Here is an 18,714-nt window from a genome sequence, read left to right as displayed (position 1 = left end):
AGCTTTACTGCAAGTGAAGAGTGCTAACCCTCACATTGGCAAACACTTTTTTCTTTTGATGATGTGGTGTGAAAAGAAGGTGGTCTGTTTCCACTCTGTCATTCCTGGCTCCTGGTACACAGTTCTCTTCCTGCACCTTGTTCCAGCTGTGGAATTCCTCAGACCTCTAAAAAACAGAGGCTTTCAGCTGGATTAGGTACTCAGTCACTAGTTAGCTCATCGTTAGTCAGCTCATGGAAGGGTCTGGTGCGAAAAAGACTTAGTGCAAGACATCTTGTGTTTTGGAGAAGGTAACGTTGGTAAGAGGATGGACAGAAGAGGAGGAAGAAATGGGGGGTAAGGCATCTTCCTTTTGGTGGCTGTAGAACATTTATTTAGCTGTTTGTCGATTCACAGCTTCAGATTGGCCACTGCTCCAGATTCATAGAAATGAGCACTTCTCTTGTAGGTGTGATCATTTAGATGAGATGCAAGGTTAATATCCTGACTATAAATGGGCCTTCTGGGAAAAACTGGGGTGTTGGTTTTAGTGTTCCAGTGGAACTTCAGATGTATAGCTATTTTGCCCATTACACATTTTTTCCTTTCATGTTTACACTTGGAAAACTATTTTTCACTTCCTCTTTCTGTCCCAACTTCATCCTCTTCCAAAAGAAGGCAGAGTCAAGTTTTTTGTTTTCTTGGGAACAGGATTTTGGTCATGTCATTCCTTAGCTTCAATCTTATTTTCACTGAAAATTTTAATCCAACATAGAAAGGAGTCTGACACATATGCTATCATACCAAACGAATTCTCTGTTCCTTAGCTGGTCAGGAGAAAAGGTGGCCTTAAGCTTTTCAGCAGAATAAAGGCCAAATGAAACCTGTTAATTTTTTTTTTCCTAATGACAGCATTTTCAGTCCGTCTTACAGGAACTAAGTATGGCTGTGGAGGAGGTGGTTGTGGTGCCTGCACGGTGATGATATCAACTTATGAGCAAGCTTCAAAGAAGATACGGTATCCTTAACAGAAAATTTTGAAAACCACACAGAATTTTATGACTGTAGATATGAAAGTGTAAAAACAAAGTTGTAATAGTAAAGGAATCAAAAGGAAGGGTCCAAAAGACAACACTGTGAAAAATACTGTTTGTTCAGCTATATTGTGAATTTGCTGAAATATCATGCTCAAATGCTTAATGTGCTCATATATGCTGACAGCTCCTGCAAGGAGTTTTCTTTTTAGCAGGCATACATTTAACTCCCTTTGTATTGACCACTGGAATGGGGCTCCTACCTGCAGCCCTGTCATGTGACTGATGGGAAGATAGGGCAGGCAGAATTTTTGAGTCTTACCACAGCTTTAATACTGAACTCCCTCCCTCCACCCCACCCACAAAAAGAAGGACTTTGAAACTCAAAACCAGAGTTTCATTAAGCTAAAAACTGGAATAAATTACTTTTAAATTGAGAAAAATCCAGTCAGATTTTTAAATGGTAGCATGTCATTGTCAATTGAATATTTTTAGGTGGGGAAAAAGTAAAAACGTTCCACTTGTTCCTTTTGACAATTGCATTACATTGGAATGCACTGCAAATGAAGATCTTTAAATAATGAGAGTTGAAATTAAAACAGTCAGAAGGACAGTTGAAATATTTCAACTGTAGAAAAACCAAAACATTTTATCGCTAATGATGAAAAGCTTTGAAGAATTTTCATTTTGGTATGTTGTTCCTATTTAGAATGATAGTTATTTTACATCAGGATTTCCTTTTGGTCAGAAATTTGATAACAAATTTTCAGCAGTAATTCTTTACTTCCTGCAAACTACATCAACCCCCCTTCCCCCATCTTTCGCCTCCAATACACACTTGACAGGTTGCTTGTGGGTAAGAAAGGTAAGAGGGCAATTAGAGAAGACTGAAGTATTAAGGAAGACATAAATTCTACAGAACTGTCCTCATAGACAGTTTTTATACTGGGGACAAGAGACACAGCTCTTAAGTGATCCTTTCTGTAAAGCTTGTTCTCTTCTCATTCCAAATTATGATAATGACTGCTTTGTAAGTATAAACCAGGTCTTGATTTGACTGCAAAATAATATCCATGCATCTTTATTATAACAAAATAATATTAATGTTCTTTATTCTTCTTTATGTTCCAAAGACATTATTCAGCAAATGCATGTTTGCTTCCCATTTGCTCCTTGCATGGTGCAGCAGTTACCACAGTGGAAGGTGTTGGAAGTACAAAAACCAAGATTCATCCAGTTCAGGTGAGACTACGATATTACTGTGTAAGAGGATTAAGGATTTCTTCCTTTGTATGGGCTGGCTTGAGTGGCAGTGCTTTCAGGGCATGGGAATTTCGCATGATGATTATTCTCCCTCCTAAAAGATAACAGAAGACAACACAAGTTTCTGATGGTTAGTTGATCAAGATTGATGAGGTATGGCTCATGATGGATCTTGCTTTAATACTGACAGCTTGGTAAATAGTTGGTACGTAGGAATTGTTGGAGTGGATCAGGCTTGGGTTCTATTTGGGCATGTCTTGAGCAGTGCCCCTTTAGCTGATGTTTTAGTATGAATGCAAAAAAGACAGAAGTCCACTGAAAGTTAATCAGCTTCCTTAGTAAGATGTGCCTGGGCGTCACACCCAAAATTCTTACTTGAGATTGCTTAAATTGTTTTACTTAAAAAGTCTGATTTACTGTGAAAGTCCCCCATTTAAGACAGAGTTCATTACAATGGTGATGTACATTGGAAGGAGTGCTATTTGTGGTATTTTGTTTCAGGAAAGGCTTGCCAAGTGCCATGGCTCCCAGTGTGGTTTCTGCTCTCCTGGAATGGTGATGTCCATATACACTTTGCTAAGAAACTACCCAGAACCAACTTCAGAGCAGATGATTGCAGCTCTGGCTGGTAAATATTGCCACTTTTTAATTTGTAGGTGTGTCCTTGAACCATTTTCCTCAGATGCTTTGTGTATGTGAGTGCATGTCTGTGTAAGTACACGTGCATGCATGTACATATGCACACTATACAAATTGTGCTTCTTGGCAGAGTTCCTACTGGATACAGACCTTGTATTCCCTGTCAGTCTTTTCCATGAAGCATGGACCTGTGGATTTTTTCAGGGTCAGCTGTTCAAAACATCCCCATATTTGTCTTTTGAAGTGCTTTAAATCAGATGTGCAAAAATGATGGCATATTGGAGAAGTAGCTGCATCTGAAGGTCTCGGAGATCCTGTTCAATCTGGAGTTGATAATGTCATAAGCCTCACAGGGGAGCCCCTTTGTGGTAGGAATAAAAAAGTCAAATAAGGGAGAGAGATGCAGACCATCTTCACTAAGAGAAAACATGATCATTTATTGCAGGTAAAATAGCCGCCTTTCATCTGTTGTGCTCTAGAGACACAGTGGAGCCAAAGGCATTTCCCATTACTATGAGGTGAACTTAGATGGAGGTGTAATGCTAACCTCCTTCATTATTAGAAATAAGTCAGGGGGAAGGAGAAAAACATTTTGGGTGGGTGAAGAAACTTGTACAATCTCCTGCATACTAAGATGTAGCTGGCATTCTAGTGCAGCTCTCAAGTGTTTCATACTCCCCTTGAAAAAGTAGCCTTTTTCCTCAGGAGTTGCAGGGTCTTAAGTCGTGTGATACTGGTCTTATTTGTCTTTTGGAGAGCTAACACTTCTTCTTAAGCTTCAAAAACACAAACCTCATATAAAGGCATGACATTTTAAAGCCACATGCTTTAGAACAAAGCTTTTTCTTACTGATTTCCCTTTCCCAGGGAACTTGTGCCGCTGTACTGGATATAGGCCGATCCTAGATGCCTGTAAAACCTTCTGTAAGGTAAGAAGTAATGATGATAGGAATATTAGATTATGCTCGCTAGTGTATATGTGTATATATACTAACCATCAGGATTTTCATTACGGTTATCTCTTTCTTCTGTTAAGAGATGTAGGTCTGAGTAAGGTGTATAGTGGCCTAACCCACTGCACTAATTGATTGACATAAATGAACTTGGTGTCTAGCCTGGATTATGAAGAGTAATCTGAAGTAACTCCATGTGTTTTACCATGGGTCAGTACTGGCATAAATAAAAACAGAATTTGGATCGATATTCTTCGTAATTTATGATGTAATTTGACATGTCAGAAACCTACAGTGAAAGAAATGGGAGAGTGAACAGTGAGTAAAAGAAATAATGCAGACTATCTGTGTGTGCTCTCACAAGGTCAACTGAATTTCACGTAGTATAAATTATTTTGTATTAAGGACTTCAGTGTTCAATGGCTTAAGTTATTTTTGAATATCACTTCTTTAACGCATAATCCTTCCATTTAGCTTATTATTAAACTTCCTCTAGAACTTTTTTGAAATACAAAGAGACACTCTTGTTGGCTTAAGCGGGTTATAACTTACTGCCATTCTGGGCAATATTTGACTAGTGGAATGTTCCTACTTTAGGAATCTGTTTGTTGTCAAAGGAAAGCAAATGGAAAGTGTTGCTTGGATCAGGAAGATGATTTGTTTGACAAAGAAGAGAAGGTAGGGTTTTAAGTATTTTACCTGTCCCACTTGGATATAAAACTTATAGAAAGACTATTGCATGGCTTTTTTCTTGTAATTAAAGTAAATGCAGTATACTCTGCCATTATCCTTCACCTTGTTCACCTTACATAATATTATTTGTAAAATAAGATATTTTATTACTTGCAAGAAATTTGAAGATATTTCTAAAAATTAAGGATTCTTTGAGTATATTTGTATGAGGAGGCAATGATGTGGCAGGTAGTTGGTATAAGGTAGTTTGGATCTCCAGAGCTGAGATTTGAGCAGTTCTTCAAGTTCAGGAGTATTAATAGTCTCAGCTCTACTCATACAGCATTCATCATATTGAAGAACTCAGGGCATATGTGGAACTATCTTAAATCAATGATCAGTGATGATCTGAATGTAACCACTGATCTCTTAGGAATCTAACTGCTTGCTTGAGTCTGAAGAACTGATACATTCTTAAAAATCAGAGTAATGATTCTAATTTTATATGAAACCTCTTGTCCATACAAATATTTGATTTTGTTCTCAATTTTCTTTCAATAATATCTGATCTGTGTTTTTGCTTTTTGGGTACTGTAGATTGGCATGAAACCAGCTAGTTTCTTAGAGTAGGACTACAGGAAGCCTGTAGTTAGTCTTTCAGTCACTTGCCTCTACACTCTCATTTGTGTCAGTTGTGAACTCTGAGAAGCTGTTATGAACACTTCCTTCACCTCAGTGGCTCCAAATAAGGCATGGTAATTTAGCAGCAAATCCAAATGGTAATTGCATTACTAATTTTCTGCTGACTTCAGTGGGACCCTCATAGTATGTTCTTGGTTTTGCTTCTTTTTTTTGATGGAATTAATGATGAGAGAAAATTCTTGGTCTTTGCTCATTTTCTTTCTTTTTAAGGTTTCCACCAGACTATTTTCAACAGATGAATTCCAGCCCTTAGATCCCACTCAGGAGCTTATATTTCCTCCAGAACTAATGGTAATTTTTGCTGCTTATGGCCTATTTTTCAGGTCTGTTTTTTCCTTAATAGTCCATAGTTCAGAACTCATTCTGAAGTCCTGTTTAGCAGTGATTCATCAGAAGAAATGTCATAACATTTTAATATAAATCCAAAATTACACAATTTTTTTTTCCAGTGAGCTTATTGAATATTCACATACAAAAATTGCTCATATTGGGAAAATGAAGTTGCAAAGTTTTTCCCCATTTAGTGTCTTAATAGTTTTGTTGGTCTTTTCTGTCAAAATGTCAGCCCCAGGTAGCCACCCAGACCAGGGAGCATTTAGCCGCAGTGATTAAAGTATCACAAAGATATAAGCAGCTGAAATAAGGGCACTGGAATGGAAAGTGTCAGGCATCCTAATTATTGACAGCAGTATTTGCCCTAGAAAAAGTGAAAGCTGTTTGCTTTACATTATTGTCAATCTATAGATTCAAAGCCAAATTTTTGGTACTAGCTGGCTGCTTATGGAGAAAGGTTGATAACTGTGGGACAGGGGTTCTTCACTGTGTGTTTTTACCACCACTAGTTCACAAGCTATTTCCAAGCGATCATTGAACAGTGCTAGAACAGCCAGAGACATCCACATGCTTACTTAATCTAGAAAGGGATGCTGCTGCCAGTGTCATTGGTGACCTCCAAGCGAGCTAAGTGTGCAAACACCTCCCTAAGTATTTTTTATCCCTTTTCTAATAATTTCAGAACTTGCAGCATCTATTCTTACTTTTTTTTTGCTTGGGGGGCAATTTATTGTCAATCTTTTTTATTAGCCCATTGGAATTAATTGAAGACATTTCACCTATGCAGTTTAGAAATTCACCACTGTGCAAGGAGCCAGCATAACAGTCCCATTTCTGTCCAGTTTTGAAGGATTATGTAAACTGGCATTGTTTAAGAACTTCTTTTGGCTTTCAGTCTAGTGTCTATTAGACCTTGCACCTGTTTATATGTCTAAATATTTAAATCTGGCATATTTCCTGATCAGAGAATGGCTGAAAATCAACCAAAAAGAACTCTGTTTTTTCGTGGGGACCGAATGACATGGATTTCTCCTGTAAGCTTAGATGAATTAGTGGATCTGAAGGCTGCCCACCCCGAAGCACCTCTTGTAGTTGGGAACACCAGTGTGGGTATGTATACAATCAGAATAGCTCCTGTTGCCATAGTTCCAGTGTGCATGGGAGGAGTGGGACTATGTTTATCATTCTTTTTGAATTTTCATCCTTAAGCTTATTCTCCACTATGTTGGAGTTGTCATTATGGAAAATGTCTTTTGTCTAAGTCTATTCCTGTCTGGTAGGACCTGAGATGAAATTTAAAGGTGTGTTCCATCCGATTGTTATTGCTCCTGCAAGGATCCTGGATCTGAATGTGGTGAAGTTCACAGATGACGGTCAGTAGACTTCACTTTGTTCAGAGATAGAAGATTCCTCTGCAGTAAGGAGTGTCGCTCCATTCCATAGTGCTGAAGATGTGAAGTGCTGTGCAATTCATTCCTAAACATGCTTGGTTCTTTCCCAGGTCAAGGTGGCTGTGAACACCATCCCACAGTGCATGATACAGAGTTTTGTCTTCATGACACAGCACAGTACTGACCAGAAATATTATCTTGGGCCCTATTAGTCATAATAGTGCAAGGGTAATTATTCTGGTAATGCAGGTTCTTGTGCTAAGTCATGCAATATTTGCTTTGTGATCTCTGTACCATGCTCTGCTGTATAGCAGAGAGAGACCCATGCAGAACCACAGAGGTTAGCAACATTGCATGCTTGTCTACATTAGAAAAAAAGGCTGTGATTAAACTGACCTAGCTAATGTGCATTAACTAATCTTATCCTCAATCGTAACAGCTTTAATTATTGTAGATTAAAAATTTGGTACCTCAGTTTGTGTATTTAAGATAAGCATGGATTTTTTTTCATTAAAGTTAGACTAGGTTTTAGTTTTTAAATAAATTCTATTGAAATTAGTAATAACCACTAGAAATAGATTTAAACCTACTATAATAGCCTAAATTAATTAAATATGAATTACATTGTGCAAGTTTACTGCCAAAGTTTTAAGGAAAATCAAACCCTATATCTGGTGACAGTTACTTGCTATATGCCTGAAGCTGCTTTTTTGTAGTGGTAAACTGTATTTGACAGTTCTATCATTGCATTTGCAATATCTTTGTCATTTCAGATCAGTCATCCAGTTGTAGTCAATGACTAGTTTGTTCTCAGCTGAAAAGTGGTTGGGAATTGAAAGGAAGCAGGGAGAATGTTTGCTGCTTTTTTTAATCTATAAATAAAACCTAGTTATGAGAAGGTGAGACTTACTAATCCTAAAAAGAGAGATATGCAGTTTAGTTTGCCAGCCAGAAATATTATTTCCTCTCTTTAATCCCATTTAAATGCAAAACATCTTTTGATTAAATTTTTGTTTTAAATACACAATGTTTAGTATTGCTGTACTGGATTAATAAAAAGCCATTTTAAAATTATATTTTTATTTATATTTTTGATTGAATTCCAGTATTCATTCTAACCATTCATACATTACATACATAAAGTCTATTAATAATTTTGAATAGAAAAGCACCATTTATGATTTTATAATATTGGCGTTTTTATAAAGTATAATCTTAAAAAAAGTATAACTACTCAGATAAATGCGTTAAATCATTATAGGTTGTCTTCCTAGTGGGAAAAAGAACGCCACATTCAGCATTAGGACTGTTTGGGGTTTTTTGCAGATACTACCTACCCATACCTTAGGAGAATAACTGGAATGTACATATACAAAGCAAGATCAAATTGTAATGAAAAACATGTTTAAAAATAGGAAGAGCCTATTGAAAGCATTTCGAAGCTGACTCAGCTTTGAGTGAAACATGACCTAAACATTTAGTCAATCAAAGTTGGTACAAGGGAAGCAGTTGGAATATGCAACTTCAGGCAGAGAAGGGATTTCCCTTTTAGTAGAAGTAGTACCCTCAAGTCTCTTGAAAGGAAAGGTCCTTGTACCATCAATTTGCAAAGGCCCCTCTCCTTGTATTTGCCTGTATTCCACATAAGTAGTCCTAGCTCTACAGTCTGAACATAGTTCAAAACCCAGGCAATAAAGCAATGCACACATTACAATTTCATAATCTTTTGGTTACAGGATTAACTCTGGGAGCCGCCTGCAGCCTCTCTCTAGTGAAAGACATCTTGACAAATGCAATCTCAGAGTTCCCTGAGGAGAAGACAAAGGTTTTCTGTGCTGTCTTGCAGCAATTAAGAACTCTGGGTGGAGAACAGATAAGAAATGTTGCTGTATGTTGTTACTTGCAATAACAATTGTAACAAATTGTAACAAATGTAAAATTACCCCTAACGACGTGTAAAACTTGCATTTTTAATTCTGTTTTTAGCAGTGAATTTTCTATCAATACATCTTTTTTGAGCTTTTGATCGGTATAAATTTTATGTATAGTCTGCATGTTATATTATTACTTAACATAAACCTGCAAAGATGATGGAGAAAGGTGACATAAATTTCTTTTTTTCAAGTCATTAGGTGGAAACATCATGAGTAGAAAATCAACCTCAGACTTGAATCCTATTCTGGCAGCCAGCAACTGTATGCTCAATCTGGCTTCAAGAGGTAAGAGGAGATAGCCTGTCTCTGTAGTAGTGCCAGAGGTACAGGATCCTGTTGTATCGGGAAAGGGGAGATAAAAACAGGTGAGCATTTCTTAAGGACCCCTTTTCCCACTCCCGTAAAAGATCACATCAGCAAGAGATGCAATTTGCAAATGACGAACATGTCAAAGATTCTCATGTCAAGGGTAAGCATTCAGACCAACCAGATCACCTGTACTTCTGCAGGCAGTGAATTACTATAAACACTCATAAAACCTCACAATTTGAGTGGCTGTATACTGGCTTCGCACTTCCCTGGTAGTTTTTCTTTAATTCATGCTTTGCTCTGGTTTTAAAATCACCATCTGGCCCTGAGCACAACTCTGGCTTCTCGTTCCTCACAGATACTCCTGATACGGGAAGCCACTAGTCCAGCACCTTTTTCCATGATCATTTCCTTGGTTTCCTTCCATCACTGTATATATACTCCCCTATACATGCTCCTTTTTTTGTGCACTACGTTACTATGGGAAGGGTGATGAAATTGGTAAACATGAGCTATCTGGTGGCCTGGAATTGCATGCTCTCCCTTCTAGATGGCTCGTGTCCTTTTTGCTCTTGATCCAGACAGAGTCCGTGTTGCCATTTTCAGGGCATGTAATACTCCACTCAACACCCTGAAATATTCTTTAAGGGAGTCTTTCTGAGGCAGGATTTCTTGGAACAGATACAGAAAAACTTATGCCGTGTGATTTCCATTACTTCTTCCTGCACAGATTGGCACTGAGAGGAAAAATACTTGTCAGAATCACAGAATGGTCAGAGTTGGAAGGGACCTCTGGAGATCATCTAGTCCAATCCCCCTGCCTGAGCAGGGTCACTTACAGCAAGTTGCACAGGACAGCATCCAGGCGGGTTTTGAATGTCTCCAGAGTGGGAAACTCCACAACCTCTCTGGGGAGCCTGTTCCAGTGCTCTGCCGCTCTCAAAGTAAAGAAGTTCCTCCTCATGTTGAGATGGAATTTCCTATATTCAAGTTTGTGTCCATTACCTCTTGTCCTATCACTGGGCACCACTGAAAAAAGACTGTTCCCATCCCCCTGGCGCCCTCCCTTTAGGTATTTATAAGCATTAATAAGATCGCCCCTCAGTTGTCTTTTCTCTAGACTAAAAAGACCCAAGTCCCTCAGCCTTTCCTCATAAGGGAGATATTCCAATCCCCTAATCATCTTGTAGCCCTTTGCTGGACCCTCTCCAGCAATTCCCTGTCCTTCTTGAATTGGGGAGCCCAGAACTGGACACAATACTCCGGATGTGGCCTCACCAGGGCAGAGTAGAGGGAAAGGATGACCTCCCTCGACCTGCTGGCCACACTCTTCAGAATGTTGTTCTGACAGGTGAAAGTACAAACATTTGCATCTTCACAATTCTAATGATATGCGTACTTATTTGAGTGATGAGTAGGATCACTGATTGATATATCTTTCTGTTAATCTGGCAGAACTTTACTGCTGGGAGAGGGGTTTAGGTGTTTTCACAGGTTTTTAACATATTTCTTTACCAAGTGGTAGTCAGTGAAACATAGGAAAAGTGGATTGTTCAAGAAAAGGAGATTGCAGAAACACTGTTAATTCTTAGTCTTTGTCTTAGATCACATTGTAAGGGAAAATGCACCTTCCTAGATCCTGGCAGGCTTATAGATGGGATTGGACATTAATCTTTATGTATGTAAACCAAGTGTATTCTGGATGGAATTACAGAGACAAAAATCCAGAAACACTAGTGCTGCTGTTTTTAACAGTGTTATTTTTTAGATTCACACTTCAGCAAAATAAAATTCCTTTAGTAAAGTTTTGCTGTCACACTAGTTGTATTTGAGGAATGCAATTTTAATGCTAAATAATATTCTAGGATGGACAGGTGACAGTGTAATCATCACACATAACATGAAAAACATGAAGAAAATAATCTTGCTGTAAAGCAGCTGGTCTGGAAGTATCGTGCTCATTGAATGTGAGGGGAGTATTTTAAAATATGAACCTTTTAAAAATGGCACAGAAAATTATCTGGTTCTAGAAAGTCTTTGGATAGGTCAGGGCTACTGCAAGATAAATATTGTCTAGTAATAAGAAATAATTTATTTTTAAATGCCTTGGACCCCTTAGGTAGCATGTGAAAAGTACAAAGGACATAGAAAACAGTAAAAAAATACACTTGGACTTCATCTGTCAAACACATGTAGCTAAATTTCACACAGGTGAATCACTGTGGATTTCCATCTGTACAATATTTATGCCCCTGTGTTCTTGCAGAACGATAATGGTACTTGACAATTGTGTTACTGGTACAGTTGCAGTTGTACCAACAGAACTCCTTGAGCCAATGGAACTTGTTTAATTAATAGAATCAATTATATGTGTTAAAATGTTTCATTTCCAGAAGGTTTGCTAGCTTAACTGTGTAATGATTTCACATAGATTAACTTTAAATGTTCAAAGGACTCATACAGATTTAGATTCCTTGCAGAATTTTGTCCTCTTCCCTTTTGAAAATCCCATCTTTTATAGTATATGTCATAGAAAGACAGACATAGTCACTTTTAAAATAGTCTACTAAAAAGAGAAAGGAAAAGGCAATAGCATTTATTCCCTTCTGGACTCCAAGAAGTGTTCAGAATCTCAGAACAAAAAAAAAAAAAAAAACAAACAAAATCAAAATAAAAAAAAAACCCACAGATTTTTTTTTTTTTTTTTTTTTTTACTTTTGCAGAATTTCTCAGTTTTCTTCCTCATTCTTCATGTTTCAGAAGGAAAGCTAGTGATGACAGCAGCTGCAGAGATTTGGTACAGATTGACAGAAGTGAGGATGGGATCACCGTGGCAGTATCAGAAGGGAGGATTATGTAATGGGGACTGATCTCTGGGCACTTTCTTAGGACTCTGGTGTTATGATACTATGGAAGATGGAGCAGTCATTTGTATTTATAGAGCATACTCATAGTTTGTTATATAAACTCTGCAGTTATTATTTACTCAGTTGCACTTTGTACAGAAGTTTCTGGATTTGCTATTTTTTTTAGGAAGAAAGCGACAGATTCCTTTGAGTGATGTTTTTGCAGATGGAGTTGGTAACAATACCATTACGCCAGAAGAGGTCGTAGTCTCTGTCCATATTCCCCATTCTAGGAAGGTAAATTACTATTTTTTTTTTTTTAGATTTGCTTTATGCAGAGTTAAAGACTATTAAATAAAGAGCAGGATGTGGCATAATCCCTATATTTAAAGTAACACTGCTACTACTCACTTTCTGAATTCCTTACGTTTGATCCTGTCAGCGCCACATTGACACTTCTGTCTGATCTTGCTTAGGGGGAGTATGTCTCTGCATTTCGACAAGCATCAAGACGGGAAAATGCTCTCCCGATAATCAATGCTGGAATGAGAGTCCTTTTTGAAGAAGGTACAGACATAATAAAGGATTTAAGCATTTTCTATGGAGGTGCTGTCTCGACCACGATCTGTGCAAAAACCTGTTGTACACTCATTGGAAGGTACAATTTCTCTGCCTTCTCTGTATCTATAAATAAAGGGACTTTGAGAGCTTGGGTGTACTTCCTTGGAGCATGAAAGTACAGAAAGATTTCACTTGCCTGGCTGATGCCACATATGTTCAAGTGAATGATCTGGTCAAACCTTAATGATGACTTCAGGATTGTTACATTTTGGAGTTGGCACGTGGGTGCAACTCCGATCTGAAGTGTCCAGAAAGATATAAGAGAGAGACAAGCTGTGAGATAGGTGGATGAGGTATACGTAGTCAGTTGTGCACCTGAACTCAAGCATTGGTAAATGATGGTGTATCCCATAGGTTTGATAATCGCCTAGTATCAGTGTGCTTGAGTCCTTCAGTTTGTCTCTAATAGATACAAAATCTGAGAACTTCAGATGTGCCCAATAAATTTAGGAGCACAACCTAAGTGCTTTTCAAGCTAACCTGTTCAATACTATTTCATCTACAAAATCCTAGTAATCTCTGAAATTAATCCCTGAGGTTAATCCCTAACATTCCCTCCCACTTTGCAGCATCTTTCCAAGGTTTGGAGGAAAAAAATTACAAACAATTCAACCAGTATGAAACCATTTATCTAAGCAGACACCTACTGGACTGTTTTACCATTTAATAGGCAACTGTTTTTCTCTAGTTGAAGTAATCATTATTTTTTGCTGCTTTAAATGATTAAAATTATTCTAACAGATTTATATTTTGATATCTCGGGTTGTGTAACTATGGATAAGTAACTGTGTTGAGATACTTCAAGGAGACAGCCTTTTCAGAAAATGGAACAACTATCCAGCACTAATCAGATTCCTTGAAAGCACCTACAGTTTGCATAAACATCATTATTCACTTTTCTTTAAATACAGGACAGTATCTGCAGAATACTGATAATCTATAAGACTGTTAAATCAGCTTTTAAACTGTAATATGTTTCATTTATTTATTTTTGAAAGGCTGGCGTAGCACTCAATTCGATTGACTTAGGGGACTTCACTTCTGTGAGCAACATTGCCCTACACTGTTTTCAAAATTGCAGGCCATCATTAGAATCAATATTTTGGCTTCATTGTGAGCAGGATTATGCCTGTGATGTATTGCCGCAATTTGGATTTATTTTTCTGAGTCCTGATGTGATTGTTTCTATTACTCTTCCTGACAGACACTGGAATGAACAAATGCTGGATGAAGCTTGCAGATTAGTTCTTAAAGAAATTGCTCTTCCAGGATCAGCCAGTGGTGAAAAAGTAGACTATAAGAAAACTTTGATAGTCAGTTTCTTCTACAGATTTTTCCTGGAAGTATTGCAGTCATTGAAGACAATGGTAAATTAGTTCTCCAGTCTGCTTTTTCGCAAGCAGATGAAAGGTTTTTTTCTATCTGTTGATGCTTGCAATTTGTACAATGTGCTAAATATTGTCTTTGGGATTCAAATCTACAGAGGAACGTAAGCACTTAACTCCCAAAGAGTTTGGTGGAGAGGTGCCCATTTAACTTTTAGGTGCTCAGATATCTTCACTTTGGACATTAGGCTTTTAAAAAATTGAGCAATGTTAATGCAACAATATATCAGTATTTAGCTCCCAGGCCCAAAGAAAACATACATAAGGTCTTCCTCCATCTGTCTGTAGTGCAAAACATAAATATACAGCATAGAAATAAAGGCTTTGGAGAGCAACTGTAGGTGTTAAACCAACCCTCCTTCTTGTATGAGTTGTTGACTGGGAGAGGAGGACTCTAAAATTTCACTTCTTAATACTGTCAAGGTGCAATTTATTTGATTTTGTCTTAAATCTGTTCTTAGGAGGAAAAATATCCCTTTTGCTTTTTTATTCTGTGTTACCTTGAACTCTTTCCTCTGAATTACCATTACTAGGTAATTTCCTATTACCAAGAGCGATACTGTGTCAGTTTTTATCAGACCCCAGAACAAAGCTGTTCTGACTATCCCTGCTTTATATTTCTTTCTTTAAATAAGCATATTTGTTGAGTCCAACGTACTTTAAGTTATTATTTAGTGAAATCTCAAAACTCTAAATTGTTTTAAAATTATTATTTCAGAGCCTTTCTAGCTTGTGAGAGTCTTGAAGGAATTCCCTGTATAAAGAGTTTGTATTTGATGATTTTTGTTGTTAGCTTTTTGATTGAAATGTTCAAAGTGTGAGTTTTAGTAATAATTCACTTCTTTTTCAGGATCCTTGCCAATATCCTGGCATACCTATGGAATATAGGAGTGTCCTACAAGATTTCCAAACCAAAATGCCCCACAGTATCCAAATATACCAGGCAAGTGATTTTATTCTAAGATTGTTCTGTGCTTTATAAGACTTGGTAAAAAGTCACAGTTCAAGCATGACCTGTGCTGTAAAGCTCAGGTACAAATTTTCTAAAGGATTGAAGGCAACAGGCTCTTAGTGGTAGATATTAACCATATCTCAATTAGAAAAACCTTGTCTGTAAAAATAGACTCATACAGGTATACTCGCTTCTAAACAGTTCTCAAAAGATAAATATGCTGAACAAACTCCGTTGTCAGACTGCTTAAACTTGGTATATGGCAGTGTGAAACCCAATTGGAAAAAAAAAAAATCAAAGAAAATTAAAAGGATCTAAAAGCCCAAGTCTATAGCTATCACTATAGTATTCTTGTTTCAAGATACACTTTCCTTAAGATCTCGGAGGACTCTTAGATCTTACTGTAGATTTAGGAATCAAGATGGAGTTTGTGATGGCTATCTGATCAAATTAACAAGAGCATTCAAGGAGAAGTCAGCAGTAGAGGGCAGCAAAGAACACCACCTGGATTTTCTGAGGTCACCCTTGTGACTAGATCATAGTGGTAACTCCTGCAAGGATTTTTGATATTTTGATGCCCTCAATACGCAAGTAAAAATCTCAAGTTTTTGGAGACTTAAAGAGAATTCAAATGAAATCTAGGTAAACTTCTTTTTGTTTCTTTTCAGATATTCTTTAGAATAACATTTTAGCTGAAATATTTAAATTTGTTCAAGTCATTATCTTCAGCTTCCTTGAGAGTTATCATTAAAAAATAGACACTACAGACTTATAAAAGGGGCCAAGATCAAAGGAACTAGTTCTTTATGACTTTTGGCAATTTATTCCCCAGCTGCATGAAAGTGACTAAACGGAAATGGAAACAATTTGTTATTCAGATCAGTTGGCATCGAACAACAGCAATTATTTAGAAACCCAGAAAATCTGCTTTTTTCACTTTAAATTTCTGTCTGACTTTTACATGTCCCTATCTTTTGTCTGGAGTTCTTCATCTGAACATTATTAAGCTTTTAAAATGAAGGGGGTAGGGGGAAGAATGCTTATGATGAAAGATAAATACCTGGTCATTCTGTTTGTGGAAAAGTTGAGATGGTTTGGCTGAGACTTTAGGCAGTCAAGTGAAAAATGTTTGTTCTTGGCCTTGGACTAATAGCAAACAGCGTGCCAGAAAGCACAGGAGGTAGAAGTGTGTAACTGGGACACGTGTGCTGGAAGCTATAGAAGAGAAAAGGGTCTGAGACGTGAGCAATTAAGTAGTTCTAAATGTAGAAAAGGAAAAAGTTAGTGTGAACACTGACTCAGAAATTGGAAAAGTGTTCTGGAAGTTGGCAACAATTAGTTGGTGTGGCAGGATTAACTGGCAACACTGAATTAACTTTCAGGAAAGACTTAGCAAAATAACATTAGTAAGGCACTAAATTCATACACAGGTGCAAGGAAAGAAAATCAGGAAGGAAATATTTAAACAACATTTTCTCGCTGATTTACATTGATCAGCTGCAATCTTTCAGTAAGGAAGTGTCGTGGTTTAGGCCAAATCCACCACTGGGGACCTGAGGGACCTCAAACCAGGACAGGAAGACAAATCTATGAATCGCTGCAAGTAGCTCAAAATACAACACCAGACACTGGTAAAATACCGAGCAGAATCTTGTGAGGATAATTCAGAAATTATCAGAGCTTCATGACACCAATCAGTAAGAGAAGAAACTGTCCTTCTGAAAAAGAAATGCTGTTGGTATCACTTTGATGTAAATGATTGAGGAAAAAAATCCAAGTAGACAAACCTGTGCAAGGCTCTTGGGAGGCTTCTTAAGAAAAGAAATTGAAGAGATGCCCAGGAGTAGCAGTCAGGTCCTGCATCCATATTTGATGATAATATGAACAGTTTTTCCTTCATCTGATTTTCTGGTTACTATAAGAATAACATGATTATTCTTTTTTAACTGTTCGGGGATGGGGGGTATGTATTTTTGACCATACAGGACGTAGAGCCGAGTCAGTCTCCCCAGGATCCTGTAGGACGGCCAATTATGCACCAGTCTGGAATTAAGCATGCCACTGGTGAAGCAGCTTACGTTGATGACCTTCCTCCTGTGGATGGGGAGCTCTTCCTGGCTGTCGTCACTAGTTCCAGAGCTCATGCTAAGATTGTGTAAGTGCTGAAAGTGTATCTGAAGAAAGTGTTATTATGAATTGCTGACTGAGATTTTCAGAGCAGACTAATGAGTTAGGTTTATATGGAACAGCATGCCTGATACCCGCACTGGCTCAGGTGCTGGAAGCAATATTGTTGCTCTAGTAGAAGGCTTTGGATTTAAGTATCTCGCTCTGTATTACTGTGCTAATGAGGTTGAACTGTTTCTGGTCCATGAGCCAGCCTAGACCTAGCCTACGTACCTCCATAAAGCGCCGAGCTGTGCAGTGTAAACAGGCACTAAAACTCAGCTTTACCAACATAGCTGTGCAATCTCGACTCTATTATGAAAAAAGAAAATGGTTGAAAATATAGGAAATAGCATTGCAACAGTGGAGCAACAAGGTAGCAAAGCTCAGGTGAGGCCTTATAGGAGAGGAAGATGGGAAGAGGATTTTGTTCTGAAAGAAAACTGTTTTCATGTATGTTTTTATACTGCCAAGATACACCTATTCCAGCAGTTTGTTCAACATTCAGGCACCAAAATGCACATATCCAAGTTGTCTGCCCAGCATTCAGGCACCAAGACGCGTATCCAGGTGACCTGGTCAGGATTAATTGTGATCACAGAGAGGACTGGGGCCGCTAGTTCTAGCACCTTTGTCATATTTCCTGGCTTATTCTTAGGTTGGTGATAGCATGCTGGGTTTGGATGTGTTCTTTTTGGTACCCTCAGGGAGCTGACATCCCCCCCATCTCTGTGAGTCAGTATGATTTATTCACTCTCCTTTGCCTTCTGATCTGAGTGTCCAGAGAAGAGGCCTGTAAATGTGCTGTGGTCTTGAAGACCTGCTAAACTAGGTGCTATCAAAGCATGCCATTCTTAAAAACCTTCTGCCATTCTTTCTGATCCTTCTACACCCATACATTCCAATTCATTCTCCATTTATACTGGTCTGGCGATTTCTATTATAATTCTCTACATAAACTCTCTGTAGATGTTTATTTGTATCAATTTGGTATCTGTGTAGGCTGTGAGGTCTTAAAAAGTTGCAATTGTAGGTCATAATTGTGCAGTGATTTTTATTAAATCAGTGAAGTTCAGGCAGTCTAATGGGCCAAAGATTTCCCTGTTGCATCTAGAGTATTTCCTAGAAATGAAGCAGGTTAGTAGAATTTTAAATTGTCTTTAACCTGCATTTCTTTGCATGCCGGAGATAGAAGGAAAAACATGTCTGAACCTATGAGCAGATCCTGGCAGTACAAGAAACATACCTCTGTGTTGTGTTCCCTTGGCCTGTGCAACGCTTTGTGAAGCTAATGAATTACACTTCTCTCTGCCCATATTCCAATCAGATCTATAGATACCTCAGAGGCTCTGAACGGACCAGGTGTGTTTGATATCATAACAGCTCATGATGTACCAGCTACAAATGAGTTCTACTACTCTGATGATCCGGAGATTGTATTTGCAAGAAAAAAGGTATAACTACAATCTTTTTTTAAACTAATTTTCTTCATTTTACTATTTTTCTTCAGCCTTTTATAATGAAATTTTACTTGC

The 18,714-nt window shown here is 37.8% G+C and overlaps 1 protein-coding gene across 3 annotated transcripts in view; it reads left to right on the top strand.

Annotated features, from left to right (window-relative positions):
- The window catches only part of LOC309672607 (aldehyde oxidase-like), a 44,580-nt gene that overhangs the window by 3,506 nt on the left and 22,360 nt on the right, over positions 1–18,714 (top strand). For 2 of the 3 annotated variants that reach the window (XM_082484146.1, XM_082484147.1), the window contains exons 3-18: positions 901–997; positions 2,147–2,255; positions 2,778–2,904; positions 3,783–3,844; positions 4,466–4,546; positions 5,453–5,533; positions 6,541–6,685; positions 6,856–6,948; positions 8,703–8,854; positions 9,092–9,185; positions 12,243–12,352; positions 12,532–12,713; positions 13,881–14,043; positions 14,912–15,004; positions 16,999–17,168; positions 18,507–18,633. In XM_082484146.1, the coding sequence (XP_082340272.1) occupies positions 901–997; positions 2,147–2,255; positions 2,778–2,904; positions 3,783–3,844; positions 4,466–4,546; positions 5,453–5,533; positions 6,541–6,685; positions 6,856–6,948; positions 8,703–8,854; positions 9,092–9,185; positions 12,243–12,352; positions 12,532–12,713; positions 13,881–14,043; positions 14,912–15,004; positions 16,999–17,168; positions 18,507–18,633 (1,886 nt within the window). The remainder of the gene's footprint in view (positions 1–900; positions 998–2,146; positions 2,256–2,777; positions 2,905–3,782; positions 3,845–4,465; positions 4,547–5,452; positions 5,534–6,540; positions 6,686–6,855; positions 6,949–8,702; positions 8,855–9,091; positions 9,186–12,242; positions 12,353–12,531; positions 12,714–13,880; positions 14,044–14,911; positions 15,005–16,998; positions 17,169–18,506; positions 18,634–18,714) is intronic. The other variant, XM_082484148.1, reaches the window with a different exon arrangement.

The sequence above is a fragment of the Vanellus vanellus genome (assembly GCF_965231255.1).
Source record: "Vanellus vanellus genome assembly, chromosome: 5".
Lineage (NCBI taxonomy): Eukaryota > Metazoa > Chordata > Aves > Charadriiformes > Charadriidae > Vanellus > Vanellus vanellus.
Note: the sequence above shows the minus strand (reverse complement) of the source record. Positions and strands in the feature narration are given on the sequence as shown.